Source organism: Podarcis erhardii, assembly GCF_964252035.2.
Source record: "Podarcis erhardii genome assembly, chromosome: 16".
Taxonomy (NCBI): Eukaryota; Metazoa; Chordata; class Lepidosauria; order Squamata; family Lacertidae; genus Podarcis; species Podarcis erhardii.
This window is the reverse complement of record NC_138514.1, coordinates 20,890,572-20,909,505: the sequence shown is the minus strand read 5'-3', so window position 1 is coordinate 20,909,505 and position 18,934 is coordinate 20,890,572. Positions and strand designations below refer to the sequence as shown.

Genomic DNA, 18,934 nt, shown 5'->3' with positions numbered 1-18,934 from the left:
CTACTTTGTATGAATGCAGAGTCAAGAGTATTCCGTTACTTGTGTCAAACTGTTCCTTTTCTTTCCATTTCCTTCTCAGATCATTATTTTTGAAGAGCGTGCTGCAGGGCGAATCATCCAGTCCACAGACTTGCCTTTCCTCGGACGGAGCCAGTATGTGGGCTGAACCAGGACAGGGGGTGGGGGGCTTATCCCTGACTGCTTCCCCCCCACCCCAGCTGGTTCATTTGAGGGCATGCATCTGAAATGAATTTGTGGGAGGGAGGCAGGCAGGGAGGGCTTGGATGCAGGGAAGGCTCCACTTCTTCCTCCAAATCCTTGTGAAAGGCTTGTCCCCCGTCTCCATCGATGAATTTCCAGGGCATGGGTGGAGTCTGGTTGCTGAATGCTCACACTGTCGATGAATTTAAGAGGCTGACTTCAAACACTGGAAGTAGGGAGGAAATCCAACATATCTAGGAGTCCTTCCCTAGAGGAGTTCAGCTCTGCTGCTGGTTCTCTTGCCCTGGCTGGAACAAAAAATGCGGAGAATCTCTCTGCAGGATCAGTGTGCAAAGCCTGTCAGGGATCCACTGGATTCAAGAAGCTGATCCACAAGCAATTCGGCTTGAGTTGGACATCTTTTTGTTCTCTTTGACACCTGCAAGTAGCCGACCTCTCCGCTCGTCTGCTGGGATTTTCAGACAATTGAAGACCTCCTTACTGTGAAGAAAAGGGAATCTTTTTATTACTATTCCATTTTTAGTCTCCCAGTGTGGTCGTTTGGCTGGGTAGGACGGCACTTTTCACAATTTTTGCATTAGTCTAAGAGTTCAAGCCAAGGCATCTTTTATTGTTAACCCAAAAAGGCACCCAACTAGTTGCTTTCAGTTTGGTCCTTTAAATGCCAGCCATGGCTGGGGAGTCCCGTGAAAGCCATATTGAAGTGGGTGAAGGTTCCACTTTCGCAGCATGCCGTGAACCTGCATGCTTTCATTTGCAGTTCGAACAAGAGGGTGCCAAGAACTCTTGCCGCTGGGGGCATGGAGCACCTAACACTATTGCTGTAACTCCAGGGACCCCTGCCTAGGTGGATCCCTGCCATTGCACTGAGAACCTTCACGGCCCTGCGACAAATTCCTGCAGCCACTGACAAGCATGGATGTGGGGGGCTTTTTACCATGCCCCCAGTTGCTGGCGTCCCTTAGAAACACAGCACCGAGTCATTGCCATGGGGCACCCCCCCCCACACACAATGGTGAATATAACACAATTGGCAGATCTTGCAGAGCCCCAAAAGGAGACTGAGGAAAAGAGGAGGGGGACGTTTTAGCAAAGAGATGCACTCAGTAAAATCAAAGTCCGCACATACAGTCTTGGGAACTAGTGCAGCGATCCTGTAGTTTTAGCATTCTGCGGGTGGGATTTATATCAACTGTTGCTCTCTCTTTAGGCGGCTATGGGAAACTTTAAGAGCCCATCTACACACTTCGCCAAACGGTGGTGGTGGAGACTGTACCACTTCAGAATTCAGGGGTCTGTGTGTGCGTGCCATATTTTTTGAACAATCTCCCTGCATGTGGTGAACTTGGGCAGCTGGGAGTAGCTAGCTTAACCATTCTCTCTTTACCATATCGCAGACATTTGCCACGTAGGGAAGCCTTCTGAAATATCAACCACCACCACCCTAGACACAGGATGGAGTGGTGCAGCCTGGAATTGAACTACCTTGGATGGTTGGGGAGAATCTGTGGTCCACCAGACATGGCTGGACTACAGCTCCCATGATCCCTTGCCACAGGGGCCAGTTGGGAGCTCAGCAACGTGCAGAAGGCTGCAGCTTCCCCATCCCTGTTGCAGTGCAGAAGCTGCAAACAGGGCTGCTTTCTGCATAGTCCTCAGGGTTGTCTCCTGCATCATAAGAGTGAGAGCCTGTGTTTCTCTGCAACCAGAATACCTCTCTGGCTCCTGTTGGCACCAGTGTGCGGCTCTAGCAGCACTGGATATCTGGAGAGTCAACTTAAAAGAGCAGATGCTTCATCTTTGCAGCACAGTGCCCCCCTTTGTTTCCAGATGTTTAGCTTGAGAAGGCAATGCAAGGGAGAGGCGGGCTGCATTTGCAGCCGGGACACCTGGCATTTTTGCATTTTGTAGCTGGAACACTGGCCTTAAAAAAGGGAAGACTCTGAAAAGGTGTAATGCTTCATCCACACTCTTTTTTGGAGGCCTGCTTCTCTCCCCACCCTTTTAAAAAACTGCCCAAAAGCTTCTCAGTTTCATCTTTCATGGTTCATAATCAAACACTGCAGCAACTGCAACCAGGAACCCGTATTAGTGACCGTTTGGGGAGTATTTCCTTCTGCTCGGATGACATCTCTTGCTGGTAGCTTGCAACAGACTGCATTTTCCAAGCTGCCTCTCCCATGCTACAAATTGGGGGGAAAGGGAGGGAATTTGGCACCCAACGTCCCAGATGCTGCTTAAGAAAAAATGGGATTTGGCACCCGGTCTCCCAGCTACTGGTTGGGTCAGGCCATTTCAGGAAGCCATTTAACCACAGCCCCCTGGCTCCGCTTCCCTTTCTAAGAATTGCCTCCCCAGCGACCGCAGGCGTGAGAGATTTCAAGGGGCTTCTGGCTGTTAAAAACCATATTTAATTTTATTTAAGAAATTAAATACAGTTGGATTAAAATTTGAACAGACAGTGCAGCTGTAAAAAAGAAAAGAAAAAAAAAAGAAGAAGAACAAAACCAAACCCAGCATCCTCCATCTGGACCTCTTGCTGCTCACTCAAAGCACCAGCCACCATCCCAGCTCTCAGAGCCAACGTGCCCCTGTTTGCATCCGTGTCCAAGGTCTGAGCCTCTGCTGTCAACAAAGAGCAACTTTGCAAGAAACAAGCAAAAAGGATGGGAGTTCCTTGGGATGCATCCTGTTGATTCCTTTATTTATTTTCTCCATGATTTGCTGCAGCCTGGCAGGGTTATTGTTTTGCCGTAAATAAAACAGACACATGCAAATAGGAGAGGACAGCCATTGGAAACAACTCCTGCATTGTAAAATCTAAAATCTGGTGGGGTTTTTTTTAAAAAAAATTAAGCAAAATGCCTCTCAATTCCTCCCCACCCACCTTTTGTAAGCTAGATCTGGGCTGTGTTTTAATTTTATGAAGGCTAGGGGCTCCTTGTCGCAGAGGGGAAGCCTACATGGGCAGTTCTGCTGGACGTTCAGATTTCGCAACTGTTGAGTTCTGGATTTTAGTAAAATAAAAAAATTTAAAAGGCAGAGTTTTTCATAGTTGGAAACAAAAGAGCCTTCTTGGTTTAAAGGCTTGTTTGTTATTTTCCCCCCAGTTGATTGTTTTGATAAATAGTGCCATAAATGGGAAAAAACCCTAAACTTGCCTTTTCATTTATTATTATTTTAAATATCAGGAACTGTATAGAGATCTGTCATTAGTCCAAAGAGCAGTTTGATTCCACACTGTCTATGCATCTTAGCTAATTAGGGTTAAGGGTTTAAAAAAGTGCATTTTCCTGTACAGGTTTACTTTCCTTTAGCTGGCAGATACCATTGTGCTTTTGAAATAGATCAAATACCATCACAAAATATCATTTTGATATTATTATTTTTTTAAGGAAAGTGAAGAGACAGTGAGGGCACCTTGTATGTGAATGTATTTATGAAGAAAATTTGAAGGCGGCAGGCAGAATGGGTGGATCTTTCTTTGGTCTTTTAAATTTTCAGGGGATTAACACAGTCTGTATCCACAGGGCAATGCATTTCAGCCACAGATAACTTTCCATACAGCCCCTCCTACTCTCATCACCCAACTCTTCCCCACCCCATAGTATGGATGGCTATTTGACCATCCATAAATAGGGCTACACCAAGTCATGGGAATCTGCCTCTGTAATTCAGGAAGTGGAACTCTTAGCACCAATACGAACTGCCTGTAGACCATTTGGTCAAGTTGTTCCTGGACTGTGCCACTTTAGAAAGCAGGTGCAGAAATCTGGTTGTCGTTCCCACATAACAGCCATACAGATATTCCCCAAATACACTCCACGTAGAAAATCAGATGTTCAGGAAGAAGCCAGTTTTCTTTGTGCAGGGGTTTTGTGTGTGTTTGGTGGCTGAGCCCTACCTCATTTTCAATTTGACATGGTCTATAGTCCAGGGCCATGGGCTCTGCTGTGTTTGGAGTCCAGCACTCGCTGCTGATCTTTGGCCAATGCAGGAGCAATGTTGAACTGGCTTCATCTGAGCAGATTCAAAGAGAGGCATAGTCGGTTAAACGTGTTGTGTTCCCCCCACTTTTTATGACTTGTTTCTCTCGAAAAGCAACAGTTGCACATAACCAAAAACTTGCATTTTATTTGCTCCCCAAATCAGCCCACCACCCCAGTGCAGATCAGAACACCCCTGACTTGTCAGTACATTTCCATGATTCTTGATTCACTCTGACCTTGTGACACTGGCTCCAGCAGGCAGAATAAAGAGACCCAAGGAACAAAAAAACCTGCCACTCATTTCTCACATTAATTGTTTGAGGATTCTGCTGGCCTTTGCGGCATGAAAGTTAGAAACAAATTAAGAAAGGTAATTGTTTTTCGGTGAACCAACCAGCTGATCTGTCTTAAAAATAAAGCGCCGTACTTCTAACTCTCATTGTATGAGATAGGCAAAGGAACACCCATCTCCACTGAGATTTGGCCAACTTTCCTTCATATAAGGGCCACACAGAAATGTATCCTGCTTAAGCAAAAGCAAGACTCTGTGCTGCAAAAATGCCCATTTTTGAACAATGGTAACAAGTACGTTTTGAAATGGAGTGGTCCACATTAGTGCCACAGGGCACCACAGTCTGATGTTTGTTCTTGCCTATTTCCAGAGCATTAAAAAAATGCTTTGATCTATGGAACTCTGTACTGTAGCACTTCAGAATAGAGGTATGTTGGTATGGTTGAGCAGTCCTCTACATAATACTGTCCCTGCATGTAGGGCATTAAACACATGAGATAAAAATTCATTGTAGCCAACTCCCCAATGTGCCAGCTTGCCAAATGCAGGGAGGTTTTTGTTTTGTTTTGTATAGGGGGATGTTCAGGGTCCCACACCTCTAAATCTGAAGTGGTACAGACCTGAGTCGGCTTGCCTTGAAAGATGTTTGCACCAGCCCTCCACCACAAAACATGCATATTTGCATTGCAGAATTCAGGATTAACAAACTAAGTATTTGCCATTGGCCTGTGTCTTCTTGGCCCTCATTTGCTTTTTGACTTGATGACCAACATATATAGGCCAGAAATCCAGCGGCAAGTTGGTCCAAAGGGTTATGTGATCATTGTGCAATGCCCAGAACATAAATACAGCTTTCCTTTTGTCTAATCAAATGAGGGGTGAGCTGAAATAGCCTCCCCAATCTACCACCCCTGTTCACAAGGTCAGCCAGTTCAGTGGTTTTCAAAGCATCACACATGGCTTTGGGCAGCGTTGACTGATGCCCATTAAGACAGGGAGAAAAGCAGGGAGGCCAGCAATAAGTGGAGCCAGAGTCATTGTCAGGCAGGGCCCTCCCCCCTCTGGCTGGTAGGGCAGTGACTCATTTCTCCTAATGGGAGTAGCTTCAACATCACAAAGTTGGAAAACAGACTGGAGGATGCACCCAAAATCAGTGCCATATGTTCTGAAGACCTTTAGCAAGAAACTAGTGATATGAAGAAACCTGCTCCCATTTTTTTCTCTACACCCTAGAAAGTTACAAGTGGGATCAAACCAGTATTTTCAGCCCATTGCTGGGAAAGATCTGCTGTACGGTTTGTTGCTGGGGACGTGGTGGTGGTGGTCAGCTCACAAGCCTTATCCTAACCCACTTGAGGTTGACACGAATACAGTGGTACCTCGGGTTACATACGCTTCAGGTTACAGACTCCGCTAACCCAGAAATAGTGCTTCAGGTTAAGAACTTTGCTTCAGGATGAGAACAGAAATCGTGCTCTGGTGTGCGGCACGGCAGCAGCAGGGGGCCCCATTAGCTAAAGTGGTGCTTCAGGTTAAGAACAGTTTCAGGTTAAGAACGGACCTCCGGAACGAATTAAGTACTTAACCTGGGGTACCACTGTATGGGGGAAACCTGATGCCTTGGGTGATGTGTGCAGTGAGATAGGCCCAGCTTAGAAGGGTCAGGCAAATGATCCACAAAGGAAGTTGGTCAGAGATGCCTTGATCTAGGTCAGTGGTTTCCAATTAGGGGCTCAGGGCTCCGTGGAATGCACCCGGGGGGTCCGTGGCCGCAGCCTCATCCCTTGCCTCCCCCCCCCCACTAAATTTATGTTGTTTTTGCATGGTAATGCCACAAATGTTATGGTCTGTTTTAGAGCTGTGCGATTTTTCAATATATTGGCCAAAATCCATTTTGAAATAACACCGCGATAACAATTTTTGCCCGGAAATACACAGGAATATATCACTCCTCGCGTTAGGGAGAACAGGGCAACCAACTTCAAGGCACTGCCAATATCGCATGATGATCTCAGCCGATAACACTGCCGATCTGAGCTGCCTTCCCTCACGCTGAGGGAAAACGGGGCAGTGGATTGCGAGGCACTGCTTTCCCCACATGTTGACCGGACAGCTGGTCGCCCTCCCTTCAAGGCACCGTAGCAGTACCTTCCCCTGGCAGTTGGGTGGAGCAGCTTTTCTCAGTCAGGAGGAAAACCGCAGCAGCCACAGTGGATGTGCATCTTCGCTGGTGCCACCGCTGGCTGCCCCACTGAGGGCAGCTTGATACACCCCCATCCTCATTCCCTCCCCCCAAGCCATGTGGTGAAGGTGACTCGCTTCCTCTCCTCCCCCCATCCAATCTCCGTGACTGCTCCTTCCCTCATCCCCATGCCTGATCTCCAATTTCAGATATCATGATATATCAGAATATCACAGTGTTTAGCTGCTGATATATCAGTGTTGAAAAACGGATATCACTTAGCTCTAGCCTGTTTCTTAGTATACCTAAAACTCTCTGCACTTTTTGTTCACGAAATTGCTTTGGAGAAATAACTACCACAGAGTTATCAAAATTTTCAAAAGTAGGGGGTCCATGGCTTGGCTTTTGAAAAATAAGGGGTCCTCAGTAATTAGCTAATTGGGAAGCACTGATCTAGGTTGTGTAGCATTAGCCAGGACCCGGGGGGGGGGGGGGGAGGGCGAGGACACAACCTCTTCAATCCTCTTGGAGCAGGGGAGAGAGGTACGAATTGCAGGAAAGGGGCCCAGATGGTTACTTGCTAGTTTAAAATTAGCATTCTTTTTTCTGCTTCCCTTTTCCACATATCATGGCCAAATGCTGCCATCTTTTACAGCATAATAAATATAATTTAAGAGCAAAGGTGCCACTGCCAAAGGCAGTGTTCCTCTCAAAGTAGAGATCTGTTCTCCCTGGTTGTGCCCAAGTATGTAGTTCATGCCTGCTAGGATGGGGATGGGAGAGAGGAATCCATCAAGGGTGAAAATGGCAACCAATCAATATCCTTTGGAAGTCCGCCCACTGGTCTGATCCTTGAAGGGAGCTTCCCGGGCAGGCATTCTTTTGCCTTCATCGTCCTTGCCTTCCATCCGCACAACCTGCGAGGCTCTGCACTTTGGACCAAAAGTGATGCCAACTCCATGACTTCTGTGCTTTTTCTTTAAAACAAAAAAACAAAAACAAAACTGGTTTGTCTCCAGAGGGTCAGTTGTGTTGTTTTCCTTCTTCATTCAAGAGTCTACGAGGAAGTTCAGGGAAGTCTGAGCAGTTTAGGTCAGTTTGAGAGTAACTGAGCTGAATAGCCAGTCTATTCGACGTATCCAGGCTGTTCTTGGAGGCTGGCTGGCTGGCTGGCTGGCTCAAGGACTTCGCGAGAGGGAAGAGGCTGTGGATTAAAACATCAGCTTGAATGTCACAGATTTGCCTCTCGAGGGCAAGATGCTGTTCTTTTGCTTCTGACCAAACCTTATATTTAAGTATTATTTTATCAAGTCTTTGGCTAGAATGACACCTCAACCGAACCTTGATGTTTCTAAATGAAAATGGGAGCTTTTTGCCATAATCTAACTCTCTCTTCTATACCAGTTCGTACCACCATAATGTCACAATGCTATGCATTTACTTCCCTGCCCTCACCAACCAGCAAATGGGAAAACATTTCACTGTGGCCAAATGACACCATATATATATATTATGTTTTTTAAAATGTGCACCTTGCTTCCCCCCATGTGTCTCAAAGCAGCCTGCAGGGTGAAAACCTTTTCCTTTTTAAAACTAAGTTGTGCTAAACAGTACAAAGGAGATGGCGAAACTGAGACCCACAGCTAATGGTTTGTGACCATAGTGATGTGAATGTAGGAATGTAGGAAAAAAATGATACCTGCTATTTGTTTTCTCTCTTTTTGCAACACAATGTCAGATTTCCACGTTTGGATCTGTGAAGCCTTTTTTCCCCTCGTTCACCAGCACGGGTTTCTCCGTCCTTGTGTGCCAAACAAGGATCTGCATGAGAAGAAGGGAGGAAAGAAATTAGATCTCTATCACCTGAACATTAGCAAACCAGCAGCACAGCTAACCAAATCCCCCAGAGGCTAAGTCTCAAATTCCCCAAGTCTCAAAACCTTGGAGTAGGTTGGTGAAAAGCCTTATGGGGTTTTCCCCCCCTCCTTCCTCTTCTGTTTCTTGTGAGCCAATAAGACAGGGAAATGGAGCATGGGCAGAAATGACCCATTTTATGGCATCGTGTTTCAGGGCATTAACCCCATCCTTCAGCACACTTGCTGACTGACCTGTGCACTTGTCTTATCAACAGTCACAATCCTTGGGCTTATCCATCTTTTTGCCAGTCCTTACATTTTCTTGTGATGTATGAGACACCAGCTACCTTTTCAGTGGAGGTATGAGAAAATACACTCCTTGAACCCATTCCCATGTAAGCTTGCCCTAAGGCTAGGGAAGATCTGTGCAACTGGCGACCCAATGAGCCAGATGTGCTGCTAGCCATGATTTGGGGCCTGACAAATGCTTGGCAAATTGCTCTCCTCTTGCTTTTTCAGTTCCAGATATACAGCAGAAAAGAAAGGGGGGAGCCTCTGAGGGCTGAACTGAACGACTAAGCCACCAGCTGCCGATCTCTCCTGTACCTGAATCACTTGTGCAATTGACAGATCAGGTTGGCTTGATCCATCTCTAGTGGAGTTTTAATTGTGCTCAGACCTGCTGGTCTCTAGCATTAGATGCCGTCACTCCAAGTGCAAGAGCTGTTGAACCCATTATTGTATTCAAGTTACCAGATTGAGACTCACAGTCATCTCTCCACCAGATTGCTGCTTCTGAGCTGCTAAGATTGTCCGTGTTCTGCAGTGCAGACCAGCCCAGTTACCTGTGTCCAAGTAATGGTTGAGAAAATTGGTGCAAGTTTCCCTAAAGTGGCAGACTTATCAACAAGATCTGCTCCAGAAACAAGAGTTTGATTGGCAGTGTGTCTATGGTTAAAAATAAAATGGACTCCTCTCATAGTATCTTGCGTAAATGAGTTGGAATGTTGCACACACAGGGAGGAATGTATTTCTGTATTATTTCTCTTTCTCATATAGCAGGAGTGGGAACCTCTGGCCTGGAGGCAGAATACAGCCTTCCAGGTCCCTTTGCTTGGCTCTCTGAACTCTTCCACAGGTTGAAAAGGATTTGTCGCCCCCTGTTGTACATCATGCTGGCTGCAGGTGTATGAGCAGCAGATGCCAGGTACCAAATGTTGCTTTCTGCCAAGCAGGAGCGTAACCTCCCTGAGCCCCATTCTCAAACTCGGCAAACTTCCTCCCTAAGCAAAGGTGTGTGCCCAGTGACTCCTTTGTTTACAGGTTCCTTCTCCCCCTGCTCTTTCTGTCTGCTGCCGCCAGCGTGGCCCTTTGGAGAGAAACCCTCCCGTTCCCCTTCAGCTCTTCCTCTTGATGCTCCTCACCTCGTCCTGTTGCCATGACAATGAACTGCATGTTCAATCGATCCCGTTTTATGCTCAAAGCTGTAGGCTCCTTTTACTGCCTGGCAAGAAAGATGGCCTGGCTGTTTGGAAACGGGAGTCAGGGCTGCTTATGGAAGATGAAAGGATTTCTGCCGGCTTGTGGGGCAGACCCTCCTTCCCCCTTTCCCAACTTTTGATACAGGGTCCCCCCCCCCCTTATCAATTAAAATGGAAGGTCACTTCGCTCTGCAATAGAGGTGTTCTCAACTGGCATGTGGAACAGAAGACAGGCCTCCCTCCTTCCAGTCACATACACTGTGGTTCATAAACATGGGTTTTTACCCTTGTCTTATGACTTAGGCCCAGGCTCAGGCTGTGCTGCAAACTGCAAAAAGACCAAAGGCTCTTGATAATTTGTTTTGTTTGTTTTTGGCCTTTGGGACCACATGAAAGCAAATCAGTGGTTCCCCAAACCAGAGGGGAAAGCCACCTATGGAAGTCCACCAAAACAGAAGCACAAGTCTGGGGTAGTTTGCTTCATCCAGAGGAGACCTTGGGTAAAGAAGCCCCAACCGTTCTGGAAGTAGAACATCTGGAAGGAAAATGGTACCTTAGTGCAATTGGCAGCTTTTGGCTCGAGGTCGTTCAGGGTCACCAGCTCCCGGAGCAAGCTACTCTCTTGGTATCCGCCCTTCACTCCTCGCAGTTTGAAGTAAGCCTGAGGTCGCTGGAGGATGAGCCTGAGGTTCACAGCAAAGCCTGCCATGTCAATGGCGAAAGGCCGGTGAGGGTCAAATACAGTCTTCCACCCGTAGACCTTCCCAGCAGCATTCACTTTGGGCGACTCGTAGCGCAAGCCACCCACAAAGGCCACCGGCCAGACTGACACTTTCCTGGTAGTCCGCATCTGGAAATGAAGAAAGAGAGAGAAAGAGTAGGCTTCTGTATGAAGTTGTACAGTTGGCTCTACCATCTCAGGTCTTCACCACCTCATTCCCACTGCATTTTTCTGCTGGTACAGAACAGGTCATAAAACAGAGGAAATGTCGGTGGATGTTTACATCTCCCTTAATCACCAAAATCCCTGCATTTGAAAAGCTAGCACACAAGGGAGAAAACTTTTCCCTGATCGGCTAGTAGTCTGAACGGAGGGGAGGATTGTTGTTTGTTGTTGTTTTAAAAAGCAAGATGTACCATTCAGACACACACAGCCAGAAGTGGCAGAGGCCCACTACGAATGTACCACACAACAATCGAAATGTGTCACGTCTGCTGAGTCTTTTTATGGACACGCCTTATCAAGTTGCCCCAAGTCTTGATGTGGGAAAGCAAAGGTTTAATCCCCAGCATCTCTGAATAGGGCCGGGAAAGAATCCTGTTTGAATCCCTGAGCAGCTACTGCCATTCAGTAGAATGACCAATGATCTGGTCCAGTAGAATGCAGCTCCGTATGATGGGTAGGACAGTAACTCAAGGACAGGCCATCTGCTTTGCATGCAGAAGGTCCCAGGTTCACTCCCTGGCATCTCCTGGTGGGGCTGAGAGATTCCACCTGCCTGAAATCCTGGGAAACCACTGCCAATCAGTGCAGAGGATACTGAGCTCAATGGACCAGGGGTCAGACTCAGCATAAGGCAACTTCCTATGTCCCTAAGTGACATAAAAACTGTTCCCAGTGGCGGAGGGCAGGGCATTTGCGTGAAGTTGTAGCACTTCAGATTCCCCAAAGAGCTTCTGCAGAATTCTCCTCAGCTTCTAAAAACGGCTCGCTCTTCCTTCTTCCGCACCAGAGGGCCACAGGTGGGAGCTGTCTCTCCGCCGAAGCTGCGGCTGCTCGCTTAACTTGCTTGGTGCTCCACGAGGCTCCGTCTCCCCGATCTTTCATCAAGTCTCTCGTCACTGCTAATTACAGCAAGAGAGCCCGGAGGAGTCCAAGGCACTTAGCCTCTTGCATTATACACTTGCTAAGAGCTCAAGCCACCCACGGGGCCAGCAGAAGAGAGAGACACCAATAAAAGGTTTGCTCTGCAGCAAGCCCCGCTGGCTTCCAGTCTGTCTCCCCCAGCCACCCGCCCCCCCTATGCAGGAAAGGGAGACGGAGATGCCACAAAACTCAGCCACCTGCTTTTGCAGAGGGTCTGCAAAATGGCTTTCCTCATACACAAGCATCTGTTGACAGCAACAGCAAAAACAGAATCAAAGCCTGAGAAACATCCTGCAAAAAATAAAATAAAATAAGGGGGAGGGGAGTTCCGTATTACACGTGCAGCTTCTAAACTGCATCCACTGTGTACTGAATTATATTTCCCCTCCTGGGTGTGTCCACATTCAGTGCCCAATTTCTGTCATTCCCCTTCAACTGCTTTCACCAACCTGCTGCCCCCAAAATGTTGCTTAAGGACGACGCCCATCAGCTGTTTGCTTCAAATCTGCGCTCTTCCAAGTCTGCTGTTACCCTGAGCTCTCCCAAAATAATTCCAGCTTTCTGAGGCCTTCCTTAGACAACCTGCTTGTCCAATATTTCATCCAGGTTTGCTTATACAAAGCTAACACGGAAATCAGACAATAGCCAGTCTTTATTTTTTGTGTGCTGGGTGGTTAGACGACAACGAGCATTTATCCTGATTTGCTTGCAGGATGTTCATAGTCTTTCCACTAATCATTCATTTGCCCCATATGTTTCACCACAAAAAATAACAATAATTTAAGAGTATTTTATTTGTGTAAATCTAAATTTATGGTATGTTTTTGAGTTCCTCCTGCAAAATATATAACAGTTGGGATGCACCCTCTTAAAGGCATTCCTATTCCCCCAGTTATATGGTCATCCAGAGTCCTCCTCAAAATAGACCTTGTCCATGGCTCATTGGGCTTCAAGTTGGTCCACACGTGCCACAAATTAAGATGGGAGACTCTGGGGCCAGGGGCTAGGTGGGAGATGAAGGACTGTGTGGCACCTTCAGGAGGTAGGCAGGTGGTGGGTATCACTTGCCCTGTGACCTTTAAGGTAAAGGGACCCCTGACCATTAGGTCCAGGCATGGCCGACTCTGGGGTTGCAGCGCTCATCTTGCTTTGTTGGCCGAGGGAGCCGGCATACAGCTTCTGAGTCATGTGGCCAGCATGACTAAGCCACCTCTGGTGAATCAGAGCAGTGCATGGAAACACCGTTTACCTTCCCGCCGAAGCGGTACCTATTTATCTACTTGCACTTGACGTGCTTTCGAACTGCTAGGTTGACGGGAGCAGGGACCGAGCAATGGGAGCTCACCCCGTTGCGGTGATTCAAACCGCCAACCTTCTGAACGGCAAGTCCTAGGCTCTGTGGTTTAATCCACAGCGCCACCCATGTCCCTAGTGCCACCTGCGTCCCTGTGACCTTTAGGTAAACACAAACACCAATTCCCTGCAAGCAGCAAGTTGCTCTGTCCTAGCTCCTTGCTGTCCTACAGTCTACATAGAAGGTTGTTTTTTTTTAAGTGCAAAATGAGCATTCAGGGATGGTACATCTGATCTGCTGTTTGAAGATCTGTGGCACCGTCTGCTCTACCACTCCAGGACTCTTGTCATTTTGTTCCCACGTCTCTCAGTGCATCATAAAGTCATACATTTTTTGTACATGTTCCCCTACTGAAACAAAAGCTAAGTAAATGAAACTGATTTTACTTTTCTTTGATCTTTTCACTTTTTTTGCATGCACACCTCACTTCTTTTGTCTACACCCACCCTCACCCCCATCCACCAAGACTGTTTAAAATTAGATGACAAAGTCCCTGGAGAAAGGACATATGCGTTGTTTATGCTACTATGAACATTATGGGTACAGATGGTGCTAGATAAATTATAAAGTGCTGGATAAACAATAGTAAAATAACCCCAAAAGACTGAAGAGAGACAAAGGAATCTAGGGTTGCCTTTTGAATGAATAATTGGTGAATCTAGAAGTGCAAGAGCTTATCATGACTACCCCCATGGCCTCTGCCCCAAGGAGGGTTCAAAAGTATAGGAAGCACTTGCACAAACGCTAGAGAACAAAAAAATGCAAAATATTAGGAGCAGCATGGTTGCAATCCTGTGTGTTCTTGGGAGAAATCTTTGAACTCACAGGTGCCTGATGTTGACTGTTCACCTTGTAAAACACACTCAGCCCTAGCAAAAGATCTTCAGCCAACTGGGATGCAACTGTTAGCTTTTAATTAAGAATGCAAACAATATTGCATAGATGTGTTGCTGTTTAGAGGGCTAGCATGGCACAGGGATGCCAATGAAGGAAAGGAAAGATTCTCTTCCTCATTCTCTGACTTCCTCGCTTATGCTAATCCATCACAAACAAAGCTGGAAACTCCATTGTTGGCCCATTCATTTGCTGTGGCAAGGAAGGTGGTGGTAGGTAGCCTGAAGCGCCTGAAGATGACATCATAGCCCCTGCTCTGTACAAGTCCCAGAGCTGTGCTCCCTTTGTGTTTCTGCTCCACTCTACCACTGGGCCTGCCATTCCACATTGTAGCCTGTGCCTGTGGATCACCTGGTGCCCTTTAATATTTGACCAGGGAAACAACAGGCTCGTGAAAGGGGAAGAAGGGTCAAAGCTCTATGACAGAAGGCATGATTTGCCTGCAGAAAGTCCATGCCCTCCAAGTGTCCCATTTTAAGTGGGACAGCCCAGGTGGTCAGAAGCCACCCCAGCTTCTGATCCCAATCCAGGACATCCTGTTTTGGCTCCCGTGCTCTGGTCGCACAAGTCAGTTGGCTCACACCAGAGCCCAGCACCAAAGCTTACCTTGACCCTGCCATTCTTCTTCCTCCTTTTGTCATGGCACTTTGGGAAGCTGGCTTCCAGAAGTACAGTGGTACCTCGGGTTACAGACACTTCAGGTTACAGACGCTTCAGGTTACAGACTCCGCTAACCCAGAAACAGTATCTCGGGTTAAGAACTTTGCTTCAGGATGAGAACAGAAACCGTGCTCCGGCGGCGCAGCAGCAGCAGCAGGAGCCCCATTAGCTAAAGTGGTGCTTCAGGTTAAGAACAGTTTCAGGTTAAGAACGGACCTCTGGAACGAATTAAGTACTTAACCTGAGGTACCACTGTACATCTGCGGTGCTGGCAAAAGAGGAGGGGGCAGAGGCCACACCAGCTGTGCTGCCTGGTGCAGCATCTCCTGATACCATATGGGCAAGTATTGCCTTATCCTATTATTTCACAGTGCCCACCTCTGAGCAAGAAATATTTGAAACCTGGTAAGATGGATGGGCCTCACTCTGAGCACAAGAACACGGGAAGAGCCAGTAGCCTATCTAGTGCAGCATCCTGTTCTCACAGTGGCCAACCAGCACTGTTTCATGGGAAACCCTCAAGCAGGATCTGAGCACAAGAGCACCTTCGCCTTGTGTGGTTCAGAAGCACCACTGCCTATGACTGTGGAGGCAGAACGTAGTTATCATGGCTAGTAGACATGGATATCCCCATCTTCCATGAATCTGTTCAATCCTCTTTTAAAGTCATGCACGTTCGTGACCATCCCTGCCTCCTGTGGATTTGAGTTCCATAGTGTAACTAAGCACTGCATGAAGAACTGCTTTCCTTTATATGTCCTGAATCTTCCTAGATTCAGCTTCAATGGATGCCCACAAATTCTAGTGTTATGAGAGACGGAGAAAAACTTTTCTCTATCCACTTTCTCTGTGTCATGCATATTTGTATACAGTGGTACCTCGGGTTACATACGCTTCAGGTTACATACGCTTCAGGTTACAGACTCCGCTAAACCAGAAATAATACCTCGGGTTAAGAACTTTGCTTCAGGATGAGAACAGAAATCGTGCTCCGGAGGTGCGGCAGCAGCAGGGGGCCCCATTAGCTAAAATGGTGCTTCAGGTTAAGAACAGTTTCAGGTTAAGAACGGACCTCTGGTTCAGAACAGAGTTCTGAACTCGAAGCATGGGTACCCCCAACAAAAATTTAAAATTCGGCAAAATATTTGGATTTTTATGATATGTATTGGTATAATTCGGAGTAATTAATGTGATATGATTGGATTGTTTAATGGAAAACTAATAAAAATTATTTTTAAAAAAGAACAGACCTCTGGAACGAATTAAATACGTAACCAGAGGTACCACTGTACACTTCTGTCATGTCATGTTTTACTCGCCTTTTCTCATTTACTCCCAAATGCTCGTTTACTCCCAAATGCTGAAGCCTTTCCTCATAGGAGCATCTCCTCACCCCCTCAATCACTGAAATTGCCCTTTCCTGAACCTTTTCCAACTCTACAATAACCTTTTCAAAGTGAGGCAACCAGAACTACACACAGTATTCCAAATGCGGTTGCACCATAGATTTGTATAATGACATTTTTCTATTGGCAGCTTTATTTTCAATTCCTTTCCTAATGATCCCTACCATGGAATTTTTTGCCAATGGCCATTGCACACTGGGGCGACATCTTCATCAAGCTATTTGCTATGACCACAAGGTCTTGCTCATGGTCAGTCATTGACAGTGAACATATATGTGGAATTAAGAATTTTTATGCCGATATGCATCGCTTTACACTGCATTTGCCATGTTAATGCCTATTCCCTCCTTTCGGAGAGGTCCTGTTAGAGCTCTTCGCAATCTCTTATTGCTCAAATGACCCTGGACAATTTAGCAACATCAGCAAACTTGCCCTGATGGATGCCCCAAGCCCACAGACAGCAGCCTCAAGGTTCTTGACAGGCAGTGGGGGCAGAAAGGAATGTGGGGGCAGAAGAAATCACCAAATAAAAATGCTCACCAGAGAGAAAACAATGGAGAAGAATGAGAGAGCTGTAGCATCCATGCCACACAATTATAGCTAGAAGAGAAGGGTGGCAGAGGCTGGAGAAAGGGGGGGGGGTCAGCTGGATGGGACATTGCTGCAGCAGCCTGAAGGAACTCCATCTGCCTTGGGCTTGCCCATAGAAAGCAAGCCTAGAGAGACTAGGGCAGGCATTGGCAGACTTGGCCCTTCAGATGTTTTGGGACTACAAATCCTAGCTAACAGGACCAGTGGTCAGGGATTATGGGAGTTGTAGTCCCAAAACATCTGGAGGGTCAAGTTTGCCTATGCCTGGACTAGGGTGAGGTCAGTAGCAACCCTTCACTTTGTGAGATATTTATAGGGGAACTGAGAGTTTGTTTGGACCCTGAGTGAGAGCCAGAGTGGATGGGTGGGGTCCTGGGTGAGAGCCAGCAGGTTGTGTCCAAAGGTGACAGAATTGATATTGGTTTATGTCTATAAGTAATTTTGTATTAATGTGTATTTTCTGTAATATTTGTTGTTTAAGTTGTCTGCTTTTGTTTTCTCTACACCGCTTAGAGATATATTATTTTATATTTAAGTGGTACAGAAATGGTGTAAATAAACATTTCCCCCAAATAATTCTGGGACTTTGCTCTAGTCCTTTGCTAATGGTGCTGAGAATGGTTAGGAGATTCCGTCCCGCTCACAGAGGTATGCTTCCCAGTACTCTTAGCCAACTGCAGTTCCCAGGATTCTTTGAGGGGAAGTACAGTGGTACCTTGGTTGCCAAACCTAATTCATTCTGGGAGTCTGTTTGACTCCCGAAATGATTCAAAAACCAAGGCGCGGCTTGTGATTGGCTGCAGGAACTTCCTGCACTCAAGCAGAAGCTGTGTCGGATGTTCGGTTTCCAGAAAACGTTCACAAACCAGAACACTTACTTTTGGGTTTGTGGCATCCGGCAGCCGATTTGTTCGACAATTAAGCCGTTCGAGAACCAAGGTACCACTGTAATGCCTATTCACATGGTATCAGAGTGCTGTAAATGAGAACTGACGCAGATGTGACCTGAGACAGGACTGAGATGGTTAAGTATATCAGGATGCAACATTCCTTCCTCTTAGGGAGGCACAAAAAGCGCTGGTTGGGGAGGCTGCAAGGCCAGCCCCAAGATATTCTGATGCCTGTGGCAAAGGATATGGTGGTGCCCTCCTGCTTCTGCATACCCCTTTACCGAAGCCGCCCAGACTGAAAGTTGGATTTACTTCAGAGCTGGTGAAGGGAGGGTAACCTCTCCGACACCTGAGGGCACCAGGCTAGATTAGAGGGGAAGAGCAACTCAGTGGCAGAGCACCTGAAAAGGCATGATGACCCGTTAGGAAGAAAAGAGAAGGGAAACAGAGTTGGGCTGTGTAAACCCCGCCAATTTCAATCACACCACTTCCCCCAAAGAAACCTGGGAACTGTACTTTATCCCTCACAAAGTGACAATTCCCAGCACCTTTAGCAAATGACAGCTCCCAGCATCCTTTGTGGGAAGCCATGCACTTTATATGTGCTTTACCTGTGCAGTGTGCATGCAGCCTCCATTGCAGAAAATCTGAATGAATAAGCTATCAAAATAAGTTGATAGCTTCCTGAAACTGGTTCTCCAAAACTCTCCTTTCCTTTCCAATGTGCCATGCCTCTTTCCTTTCGCTTATAAGCCTCGGGTCAAGGCTTAGACTACAGTATTTCTGATTTATTTATTTATTTTTTACAGTGCTTAGCAACTTTAGGTACTTTTATAGCTAATGAACAAGCAAGGATATCAACAGAGTTGGTAAGGACTACAGACCAGCAGGAGAGAGCATATTTTTCATGCAGCAGTTCTCAGGCTTAGTCCCCAGCACCTCCAGCTAAGGTGGTCAAAGACCCCTAGAGAACCACTGACAGCTGGTGTGAGGCAGAGGTGGGCTTGTGGAATCTACTTTGGGTTCCCCTTCAAACTGGTGCCATTCAGATGATACTGGACTACATCTCCTGCCATCCCCGACCATTAGTCATGCTGGCTGGGGCTGATGGGAACAGGAGCTCAGAGTGGGTTTATCCATACTTAGGGTTGCCATCTTTGTTTTGGCAAAATACAGGACAGGGTGGAGTGATTTGGGGGGGGGTGGTATATATTTTTTCATCTGGTGCTGAAGTGATTTCAAAACAATCC

The 18,934-nt window shown here is 46.8% G+C and overlaps 2 protein-coding genes and 1 long non-coding RNA gene across 6 annotated transcripts in view; 2 read left to right on the top strand and 1 right to left on the bottom strand.

The window, feature by feature from the left end:
* The window catches only part of LOC309331090 (beta-galactosidase-1-like protein 2), a 62,800-nt gene extending 60,384 nt beyond the window's left edge, over positions 1 to 2,416 (top strand). Inside the window, exon 20 of the mRNA XM_081843094.1 lies at positions 80 to 2,416. Coding sequence (XP_081699220.1) covers positions 80 to 166 — 87 coding nt within the window. The 3' untranslated portion in view covers positions 167 to 2,416. The remainder of the gene's footprint in view (positions 1 to 79) is intronic.
* Positions 2,417 to 6,044: 3,628 nt separating this feature from the next.
* The window catches only part of B3GAT1 (beta-1,3-glucuronyltransferase 1), a 68,211-nt gene continuing 55,321 nt past the window's right edge, over positions 6,045 to 18,934 (bottom strand). For 3 of the 4 annotated variants that reach the window (XM_081843171.1, XM_081843170.1, XM_081843168.1), the window contains 3 exons: positions 10,576 to 10,872; positions 8,385 to 8,506; positions 6,046 to 7,889 (listed from right to left, as the gene is read on the bottom strand). In XM_081843171.1, coding sequence (XP_081699297.1) covers positions 8,420 to 8,506; positions 10,576 to 10,872 — 384 coding nt within the window. In that variant the 3' untranslated portion in view covers positions 6,046 to 7,889; positions 8,385 to 8,419. Of the gene's footprint in view, positions 7,890 to 8,384; positions 8,507 to 10,575; positions 10,873 to 18,934 lie in introns of all 4 variants that reach the window. The other variant, XM_081843169.1, reaches the window with a different exon arrangement.
* Positions 8,500 to 9,522, top strand: LOC309331175. Its single transcript, XR_014151752.1, has 2 exons — positions 8,500 to 8,635; positions 9,327 to 9,522. It is a non-coding gene; the product is annotated as an uncharacterized lncRNA (long non-coding RNA).